Source organism: Micropterus dolomieu, linkage group LG14, assembly GCF_021292245.1.
Source record: "Micropterus dolomieu isolate WLL.071019.BEF.003 ecotype Adirondacks linkage group LG14, ASM2129224v1, whole genome shotgun sequence".
In the NCBI taxonomy this organism is placed as follows: Eukaryota; Metazoa; Chordata; class Actinopteri; order Centrarchiformes; family Centrarchidae; genus Micropterus; species Micropterus dolomieu.
Window position 1 is genome coordinate 10,300,640 of NC_060163.1, and position 10,233 is coordinate 10,310,872.

At 42.6% G+C, this 10,233-nt stretch overlaps 3 protein-coding genes across 7 annotated transcripts in view; 2 read left to right on the forward strand and 1 right to left on the reverse strand.

Moving 5' to 3' along the window:
* The first annotated feature begins 58 nt into the window (after window positions 1-58).
* Window positions 59-5,180, forward strand: tepsin (TEPSIN adaptor related protein complex 4 accessory protein). Of its 5 annotated transcripts, none has more exons than XM_046069126.1 (13): window positions 59-201; window positions 654-779; window positions 1,192-1,347; window positions 1,499-1,592; window positions 1,700-1,767; window positions 1,862-1,943; window positions 2,226-2,297; window positions 2,398-2,589; window positions 2,742-2,928; window positions 3,083-3,196; window positions 3,312-3,399; window positions 3,483-3,617; window positions 3,729-5,180. In XM_046069126.1, the coding sequence occupies exons 1-13, from the start codon at window positions 163-165 to the stop codon at window positions 4,356-4,358; spliced, it is 1,983 nt and encodes a 660-aa protein (XP_045925082.1). In that variant the 5' UTR covers window positions 59-162; the 3' UTR covers window positions 4,359-5,180. The 5 variants fall into 5 exon arrangements, with proteins under 5 accessions (XP_045925082.1, XP_045925083.1, XP_045925084.1 ...); XM_046069127.1 differs by having other exon boundaries at window positions 3,312-3,390; XM_046069128.1 differs by having other exon boundaries at window positions 3,312-3,381.
* Window positions 5,181-5,442: 262 nt separating this feature from the next.
* On the reverse strand, window positions 5,443-8,363 carry si:dkey-21c1.1 (uncharacterized protein LOC100150256 homolog). Its single transcript, XM_046069141.1, has 3 exons — window positions 7,632-8,363; window positions 7,115-7,220; window positions 5,443-6,785 (listed from the first exon to the last, which is right to left on the reverse strand). The coding sequence occupies exons 1-3, from the start codon at window positions 7,646-7,648 to the stop codon at window positions 6,528-6,530; spliced, it is 381 nt and encodes a 126-aa protein (XP_045925097.1). The 5' UTR covers window positions 7,649-8,363; the 3' UTR covers window positions 5,443-6,527.
* The window catches only part of LOC123983042 (archaemetzincin-2), a 10,672-nt gene continuing 8,381 nt past the window's right edge, over window positions 7,943-10,233 (forward strand). Inside the window, 1 exon segment of the mRNA XM_046069144.1 lies at window positions 7,943-8,436. The gene's annotated coding sequence lies outside the window, so the exon portion shown is untranslated.

The window sequence follows — 10,233 nt, forward strand, 5'->3', positions numbered from 1 at the left end:
AGTTGATTCGCTGTTTGTCGACCTTAGGCGTAACCAAAACACCAATAGAATTTAGGATTGCTCCTTGCTGTTCCGTGATTGGCAAGCTGTCATCCCCAGCCCCGCCTTCCCCTTGTGCCCCTCAGAGGAAGATGAGTAACTCGCAGCCAGAATTGCTAAATCATGGCTACATTTATGGAACGATTAGCTTTTCTTCAGAAAGTAAGTAACCATTAAAGCCATTACTAGTTTAAGAAACCATGAAAAGCCGAACGGAGCATGACGACTATGACGTGCGTTGACGTGTCTGTTTGAAACTGTTAAGTTGTGCCATCACTAGCTTGTTACTACTAGTCTGCTAGCTAACAGCATGAAGAAACAAACTGCTAATTAGATTTTATGTCATTTTTTCAGTGACTTGCCAGCTTGTTTCGTTGAAGTCTTAAAGCAACAGACAGACATAAAGCACAGATAAAACTGCTCGTTTGGCCAAAACGCCTAACCTGGTACTGGTGTCATGTCAAGTTTGTGTCCATGTCAGTGTATGCTGTCAGTCAACCTGTAAAGTACACAGGTTGGATTGTAATCAAACAGACAAAGTAAGCTTACTGTGCGCTTTGAACTTGTGACTTAGAATCACACTTTTTAACCATCATCTTTTCCACCAACTAAAGGTCCCGACTCTGATGAAGGCTACAGCAGATGATGAAAACCCCTGTCCTGGCTACCTTTTCCAAGAGATTGGAAGTATCCTTTGGCAGCCTCGGTTGTGCTTCAGCCAGCAGCTGCAACCGCTGAAGGTGATATAAATATGTGGCTCACATGCAAAGAAACTGATTTAGCTGATAGCTGCTGAATGGTCCAAAATGTCACCTGTAATCTACAAAAAATGTGGAAACTAGCTAAATTAACAAATTTTAAGGTTATTACTGTGAACATATGGTTCACCCGGTTGAAATCCATTGCTCACTGCTCAGTGACACACCTTCCTTTTTAGTGTAAAGGAATGGAAAGCTAAACCAATGGAAACTCTTCAGTAAAAATAAACAGATGAGATCCATTATTTGGATTTGAATCAAAAAAGCAGGGCAGCTTTTAAAGCTTATTAGCCTAAGCAGGAGTTAGTTATAAAAAAAAAAAAAGCACATCCGTAATATCCACACAAGAGTTAACGATTTATAATGTTATATTATTATTGTCTGGTGTAACCAGGGAGCATCAGACATACTGAGACTGTTACGCTATGGTAATATCCTTAACCATCATCACACCGTAGAAATCTCCCATGAGTCTTCAGGTTGTGGTCAGTGTTTATTGGAGTACCTTCTGGAGAGGCTGCAGGTGGAGTCCTGTCATGTCAAACTCAAGGTGAGAACTGTTATTTTTCAAGTTTCCACCTGTAATATGAAACTGAAATGGAGCTGCCATGTAGCCATAATGTATACATTTTTAAATGTTGGTGTTTTTCCTACGTTTCCTGTCTGTGAGTTACTCTAACAGGGTTCTGTTCATGCTTCAGGTGCTGAAGATCTTCGTCCATCTTTGCGGTCATGGCTCAAACCAGTTCCTCACAGAACTTAGAAGGAACTCCACCTTCATCCAGCAAGCATCAGGTTAGACATGAGTCACTTATGCTTTTCGCTCCGTTTAACTCTCATCACTCTGTGGCCCCTCCGTCACCAGAAAATTCACATCGCTGTTGGATGTTTTGCTCTTTAAGTTTACAGCGGCCCTCCTGATCCTATCCACGGCACGGCATTGTACCAGAAAGTGAGAAATACAGCACAGGTGAGACTCGGGTTGTATTTAATGATCATGTCAGTCATATATCTGTGACAGCTAGGTAAGCACACTCAATTTTTATACTTCATTCTTTTTGCAGGAAGTGGCCAGGTTGCTTTTCACAGATACAATTTCCACCAAAACCGTCATCTCCCCGCTCAACGTAGCCCCCCCAACAATGGGTGAGTAACAACAAGCACTTAATTTAACGGACCATACTCCACACACATCTATTCATTACACTATCATGGTGTTGAGTTTAATGAATGATAAAACATGGACTCAAATCAAAATGGACAGAACCCATTCCGGCTGTCGTGTTTAATAATAGTGTACACTATTTGAAATATTAGAGAGCATGAGTGTCTAGAGCTTAATGAATTTGAATCAATTTCATAACCTTCTTTGCGTTTTCTGAACTAAAAGCCCTTAGTACAATTGGTCTTCTGTGTCTTTCTGTCCAGGTATGGGCTCAGGAACTTCCCACAGGTCAGGAATGCAGGGATTTGGATACAGTCCAGGGAAGCAGGGGACAGGTGAGTGGTACACCACCACACACACAAACACAAATCCAATCAATCTTATCTTCTGTGTAAATTTCTGTACCGTTTTTCTGTCTGTACCTGTGTCTCCCAGCGGGCAGTGACTCACTACTGGATAAGATCCAGAAAGCTGCAGAGGTAGTGGCCAGTGCTGTCCTTCCCCCAACTGAACACCAGGGCATCCGTCTCCATGACAACCATTACCGGGCCGTAGTTGCGCCGTCTGCTCCCATAGAGGTGGCCGTGCCTGCGTGTGCCTATAACGTTCCTGCTCGCAGACCAAAAGGTGAGACGGTGAAGATTTCTAAATAGAAGGCTCGAAGCTGAAATATTTTTGCAGATGAGTCACTGACCAGCTCACTATGTAACAGTGTGTCAAGACTTTATTTTAAATAAATTTTAAATTTGACGCCTGTCTACCATGTGTCTTCACCGCAGCGTTGACCCAGCGGTGCCCAGGGCAGGCAGGAGGCGGCTGGGAAGAGACAGACAGCGGCAACAGCTCCTCTCACAACTCTTCTCAGGATATCGCAGCTAACAGCAGGGCCTCTGTGGGCAGCAAGTCAGCTGGTACCGGGAGCCAATCGGGGGCCAGTAGAGAGAGCAGTGGGGACTTATCAGATAGGTGAGTGGCAAAGTCAGCCTGTCAAACCAGCTATTTTCTGCCTACATCTCAACGCAGTCACATCCAGTGTGCGGCATTAGCATAAGATACCCCACGTATTCTCACTTTGTCCACGTCATTGTCTTTTCTGTCTCATGCACTGCCTGGTGTCCAGAGTGGAAGCATTGCACTTAGGGGACTGTGGCCAGGAGATGGCGCTCATCAGCAGACTGACTGAAGGATCCAGAGTTTTCCTGTCCAGAGAGGAGAGCCAGCACTTCATCAAAGAGTCGGTGCATCGAAAATCAGCCGTTTGGGGGCTGATTCTCTCTCTGTGAAATGTATTATTTGTCTGTTTTTATAACTGTTGTATGGCCTGATTTCTGTCTTGTTTAACCTGTCAGGTGCTCCATACTCAATTGTGAGGTCGTGGTGGAGTTGCTCACAAGCAAGCTTCAAGATCCCTCAAACATTGTTAGGATGGTAATAATGGTTAGGATCCACTGAAGATCCAGGTTTTCTTTTGTTTTTGTGCAATCCTAATAAAAAAAAATTATTTTCCTTCAATCCTGCAGCGGTCGCTGTGTGCTATATCGTGCCTCATGACCTCTGACCTCCTCTCTCTGGAGCAAATGTTTGGCGCTACACAACGAAAGCTCCACCAGTTGAGTGAGGGGGCTCCAGGACCTGTGGCCAACAAAGCCACCAAGGTAAGAGACTTAAAGAGAACGCTACAAATGGTGAAGACGGATAGGACAGAACAAGATAATACTCAGAATGAGGGTGTATTTTTTTTTTTTTGTATTATCTCCTCATACCAGATCCTGCGACAGTTTGAGGCTCTGATGGGTGGATCTCTACACGCTCCGAGACAGGACACAGCAAGCAGCAGCCATCAGGCGGCAACAACTAATCAGCTTCCCACATCTACATACTCAGGCCCTTTACTACCAACCCACTCTACCGGCAACACCAATCTCAACCATTATCAGCCTGACACCTCGCTTACAGGTGTCGCTCAACCACCAAATCACCCATCTTCCCCTTCTAGTCTGGCCTTGGCCCAGAGAGACTCCTCAGGGGAGGTGTCGAATGACGGCGTAGAGGAGAAACTTTCTCCCATTCAGCAACAGTTGGAGGTACAGCCAGTCAGGACTGCTGAGGTTAAACTGGTTGCTGAAGAATCAGAGCTGAATAGGGGCTCGTCCCATCCAGCAGAGCCCCACAGTGAGCAGCCCTGTCTGAGCAGACTATCCCTGTTCAGCGGTATGGAGCTGGTGACCAAGGGGAGGCCCCTGTGCGAAGGAGAGACATCCCAGACGGGCAACAGCTTAAGGGAGAATCTAGCTGTGCATAACATCAGCATCAGCGACGGCGCTCCTCCAATTTGCAGTTTAGTTGTGGCTGATAGCAGCCAACCAGTATCAGCCTTCTCATTTCTCAACTTTTGACAAACGTATTACAGCTGGAACTGTTAGTTAAACCAGTGATCATGTTTATCCTTTCTGAAAACAATTTAATTTTATAAACCAAGATCAGATGTGGAAGATTATAACTACATGTATATTCACAATATGTTTGGGTTCGTATCTGTATGGTGCCTCGTTAGAAGTTGTATTTAAGCAGCAGATTGGGTCAAGAGACAAGAGATTTAGGACACGTAACTGTAGTCCTTGGATGAGTGCAATGCAGAGTTGGTTCAAAAAATCCCTCAACTGCTGTAAGTGAGGACTGGTGTTTAAGCTATGTTGCTGTGTGTTGGCTGAGGTCTAATTTCTCAAAAGTATTTCCCAAATACGGTTGTCTTGAATAACAGGTTATTACAGATAGTTGCTTTAATCTCAGGATTCCTTTTAGCTAACTGAAACAACTCTTAAGCTTCTGCAGCACACTTTAAACCTCTGAGGGAGAATTCCTCAATTTGTAATTTGCACTATAGTTGCTTTTCTTATGGACACACAAATCTGCAAATGAGAGTTGTCTTCCACATTTTTTGGTACTAAGCTATTATGTCAATGTAAATGTTATCAGAGTGTTTACAAATAATTTATTATATCTACCCTGTCTTGATAAAAACATACCCGTGAGAGTGGTTGTAGCGTGCATGCCTATGATTAAAAACTGTTGGGAGAAGTAATGGTGGAATTCATTTTTGTGTGCATAACCAATGCGTGCAATTGTCTTTGACAAAGGAATTGCAATCACAATAATGCAAAATACCTGCAACGTCATTAATGGTTGCTCATGTCACCAAATAAAAAGCCTTACCCTCACCCTCTCACCATTGTTATTTCAGTTACATACTGTACTGTTGTTGAGGACTGGAATGTAGTACAAACTACATGCCCAGATGGTAATCCCACCTACTGCTGCGTACAATGAACGCTACCGATGTATTTTGTTTCAGTTCATGCTGTTGGACATGAACAATAAACTTATTAAATTTTTGTTGCAGCACTAACTACGACATAAATGACTTTTCGCTGTACTGTATTTAACTGAACTCTAAATGGCACCAGTGACATGTTGCAGACATCACTTTCAGCAACGCTTTATTTAAATGTCAAATGATTTGGAAAATTACATAAAATATGAATCACTTTCACATCTCGCATTTTATTTGCAACACAGTGTGCTGGTCATATTACACCATACGTGAACATGTATGGCCGACTGGCTTACGACACACACACATATACATATGTTGTGTAAAATGTTAAAGAAGTAAACACGTGGTTACAAAGTGATTTAGAGAGCCTTTACTGGAGGCTGTTTTTGTCAGGAGCACTGTGCTGAGCCTGAGCCGCACACTCCTGTGCCTGCTCTCACAGCTCTATAATTAGCCAGGGTCTAATCTGAGGTTGGATTTTGGTGGTGAGACTCATGAAGAATCTCATTTCCTATACCTTGAACCCGCTTACCTGCCACACCAAAACGGATTCATTCAGATAGTGAAAGCAACTGCAAATACACTATACTTTAACTGCACCACTTTGGTTAGAGAAAACAAATAAGGCCTAAAATATTATTTCTGGATCGTTTTAATAATGCTCCTTGGGAGTGAATCCATTGGCCTCCATGAACTTCCTTTGTGAACGGGATCACTATAACTCCCACTTCACAAATACAAACATGCGACTGACTTCCCCAGTCGAGAGTAAACAGAATGAGGATTTACCGAGTAAAGTGCTTAGCTTTATTTAGTTTTGCAAGCACTTTGGATCATCACACTTTCCTTGTGATTAGCACCAATGAAAATGTTCACGCATCAACGCACGCATGTAAAGAGAATGATACCTCTTTATAAAGTGCACAGGGTGCGTGCGTGCGTGCACACACACACTCACATACACACAAACACATCAATACTGCACAGAAAACCACAGTGGCTGGGCCATGGATAGGCGGATGTGCTTATGGTCTTGACAAATGGTACATGGTGAGGTGGGGATGAGCCTTTGCTCCAAAAATCTGTAAACCTCCCCACACATCATCCCCTTCCTCCTGACCCGAGTGTGTCGCTTGAGGCTTTCAAGGAGGAGCCGCCGTGCCAGTCGTGTCAGCACTGATGGGCAAGGGACAAAAGGTCGGGAGTGGGGGGCGGGGGGCAGAGGTCACGGTCATGTCGAGCCTGGACGCCCTCTTGTCTGCAGACTACTGAAGTGTGCTTCCCTCAGGACTCTGTTGATGTGGTCATAGGAGACACCGCTGCTGTCGCCATGGAAACTATGCTGCAAAGAGCTAGCAGACTCTTCGGGCTTTGGGCTGAGGGAGTACTGGGTGATGCGGTTGTTCTGGCTGTGTATGCATGGCCTGGCGCTGACCACTATTGCTCTCTCTGGACTACTGATCCCATTACTGCTGTCGCTGCTGGAAGACTGCAAATACAGAAGAGAGATGGGCTCTGAAGTGTAGCTTCATGGATGGATGCAGAAGCTTTAAATAAAACATTCTGAGCTTTTCCTGACAGTGGTGCACTGTATATGCAATGCAGAGCCACATGTCTTTATATGCATGTACTGTTGCTTTCTCTATCTATAAACGTCAATGGGCTTCACATTATAAGCTTTACGATAGAGAATGAATTACGTTAGCAGAAAGATTTATCCTCATCTCAAAGATGACTTTCATCACACATTCAGATGAAATCTGGGTAAACCTATATCTTTGTGATGGTGTAAATATGTAAAAATCAAGCGATTCTTACCTCTGAATCCAAATCTGAGACAAGCAGGGTGGGACCCCCTCCTGACCTCTTGGCCTGAGGACTCAGCTGTTGGTCCTCCTCACTGTCACAGCTACGATGTCGTTTCCTGTGCAAAACAGCAATGGAGAAAAAATAGACAGTATTGACAGTGTGACAGAAATTATGCGGGGGTGGGGGTTGGATGGAGAAAAAGAGAGTATCAGAAAGGCAGAGGATGAAGAGGAACCAAAAATAGCAACTCACACTCATGCAGTTACATGATCAGAGTGTGGCACTCCCATTATGAGAGCACAATGATTAACATGCCTTCACTGGGGTCTACATACAAATTTTACTTATAGTGCGGTTATTACATTGATTCTGCATTGTCAGACTGAATAAACTAGGACACTGTCTTGGCGTTTAACCGTTACAATATGTGATTTAGCTACAATGTTGCATTACAATAAAGTGATACAATTATTAAATGCAATGCTGTATGTAAAAATGAGCCAGTATTTATAATTATTCCCCTTACCTGTTGTCTGTCAGCATTTCTGCAGTCTTGACGGGTGATTTTTTGGCAAAGCTAAAGGCTGACACTCCTTGTGAGCCGGACTAAGACGTCTTATTTTAAAGCTCTGGCTGTGTTACAGCTCCACCACCATTTCACAGAAACTCAGTGTGGCAAGCTCCGTCTCATCTCATCAGAAAGTCTAGGATTTGTGAGTGAGCGATCGGCTGAAACACAGGTCGCCGAAGGAAAGCACAAACCTCAGCTGTGAGTTAGTCCAAGTCCGCCCTGCCTACGCCTCGGCGGTTGTACAAACTGCTGCTGGGCGTTTGAAAGCTAACAAGCTAACGTTAACTACTGTAGGTATTCTCGTTCATGCAGGGAAATCTCGAGAAACTCCGAGCATGACAGTGAAGGGAGCACGCTAGCCTGCTAGCTGCTACAGCGCAACGATGTATCAGCTACTATTAAAGCTAACTACTTTAACGTTAGCTAACTAATATTGCACTATGCTGCTAACTGAAAGTTCTTCCGCTTTCGTATTCGGTCCAATTGGCGTTAATCGCGGTTAACGGCTGCTTGTACGTAAAGACAGTCCGCCGCAAGAAACTAGATGAGTAAAGTGGAAAAACATATAGGAAACTTTAATCTTGTCCGAAATAGGATAAGCGACAGAATGTTGTCGTTAGGTGAACCATAGTGAGCTTGTCTTCTTTGCTCGTCGTCACTGTCGGTATCAGTGAAGAGCTCCACCCCTATGTTTACCTGACGTCATCAGAATCGGTACAAAGCGGAAACGGCTTCCGGTGGTGTGGTGTCAAGCAAGAGGGTAAGCCAGGGATCGGACGCAGAAGCCGACCAAAGCCTGCACGGACGGTTCCATGTAGGCCCAAAAATGACGTCAAAACCCTGTGACATCCCGTCGAACGCGAGAGATGTAACCGTACTGCTTACATTATAAACTTTTAGTAAATCTTTTTTTTTAAGTCATCTTTATTGCAAAAAAAAAATGATACAAATCATAAGTGACTTACCAAAATATACACAACAATATACAAAATATACCCGCGACCCTGTACGCAGGATAAGCGGTTGAAGATGGATGGATGGATGGATACAAACATATAAGATACTATACAGTTTTGCCAGGGGAAGCCTATCATTACAAAGAAAAAGAGGACCATATGTTGACAGTTTTAACTGCCTCTTTGTTGTTGGAGCCAGAGATCAGATTAATATAATGTACATCTTCTTGGATAAAAAGTACAAAATTAGTTTTTTTAGCGCTGAATTTACATTTATGAATGTGAAATTTTGCCAAAAGAATTAATACATTTATAATGAAGTAAATCTTTTCATTACTTTGACTTCTATAAAAGCAAAATACAACATTCTTCCACAATAAGGCAAAGTCTTTAAGATGGTCAATGATGAATCTGCTGAGGTTTTGCCAAAATGTTCTAGTGTGTGAGCAATACCAAACTAGAATGGGCATTTCCTTAAGAAAATTCATGTGAGAGCTGCCAGTTATTTTTTGCAATTGCTACCGCTGTCGGTGCAATGTGCAGCTCCATCAGCTAAGAGACTCAATGATGTGCTGCATACTTGTTCAGCAAACATATGTGTTAAGTCTTGCCCCTTTTCATTAACATGCTGTGACTGGCGTTTGACCCATCAATCTCTGGATCCAGAGCAAGAGCAAGACCTAAACCACTGGACTACTAAGATACACTGTGAAGAGAAGGCTTTCAAGTTTCTTTGTCAATCGTGTGTCTTATTCTGACAAAAAAATGCCTCCTAAGCACCAATAGAAGGCATGTTCTGCTTATAAACATATTTTCTGTGATGTCTACTCCGCTGTTGAAGGATAAAATAAACAGCCAAATAATTATGCTGTGAAAGACTTAATATCATGTAAACAATGATTGCATTTATAAAGACTAACAACATAGAATTTTAAACTAATCACTAAAAGTCAGTAAGGACTCTACATTCCGTTCGCATCTAACTTAACAAGAACCAGCTGTATTAATTCACAAGCCATAAGATATGTGTGTTGTGCATTAAAATCATAAGACATAAGAAGTAGTATTTTCAAGACTGTCTCTATCACTATCCTATTGAATATATTTTAAATTCAGCAGTTCTTATCAAACGAAACAGGCCCTTCACTCCTGGTTTCACTAGTAAACCACCACAATAACAATAATAATAATAATAATAATAATCTTTATTTGTAGAGCACTTTTTTAAAAACAAGTTACAAAGTGCTTTAACAAGTGTAAAGACAATAATACCCAAGAGACAATAATACAAAAACAATACAAGATAAAAGCATGAAAACATTGAAAAGACTAAAATACACGTTTAAGATAAATATAAAATTAGTAAAATACAATAAAATAAAAGGGATAAAATAAAGTCAAATAAGATCGGGAAATGCTCTCCTATAAAAGTATGTTTTAAGAAGGGACTTAAAAGAGTTCACTGACTCAGCTGACCTGATTTCCTCGGGCAGGCTGTTCCAGAGCCTCGGGGCCCTGACAGCAAACGCTCTGTCCCCTTTAGTTTTCAGTCGAGACTCTGGAACAGACAACAGACCTCTGCCCGAGGATCTCAAGGTGCG

Excerpts from the sequence above, each read along its gene's own strand:
- tepsin (XM_046069126.1), top strand. The coding sequence starts at position 163 with ATGGCTACATTTATGGAACGATTAGCTTTTCTTCAGAAA. Across the intron at positions 1,768-1,861 it reads AAGTGAGAAATACAGCACAG|GAAGTGGCCAGGTTGCTTTT; the intron begins GTGAGACTCGGG and ends TTCTTTTTGCAG. Across the intron at positions 3,618-3,728 it reads TGGCCAACAAAGCCACCAAG|ATCCTGCGACAGTTTGAGGC; the intron begins GTAAGAGACTTA and ends TCCTCATACCAG.
- si:dkey-21c1.1 (XM_046069141.1), bottom strand. Across the intron at positions 6,786-7,114 it reads TCTCAGATTTGGATTCAGAG|TCTTCCAGCAGCGACAGCAG; the intron begins GTAAGAATCGCT and ends CTGTATTTGCAG.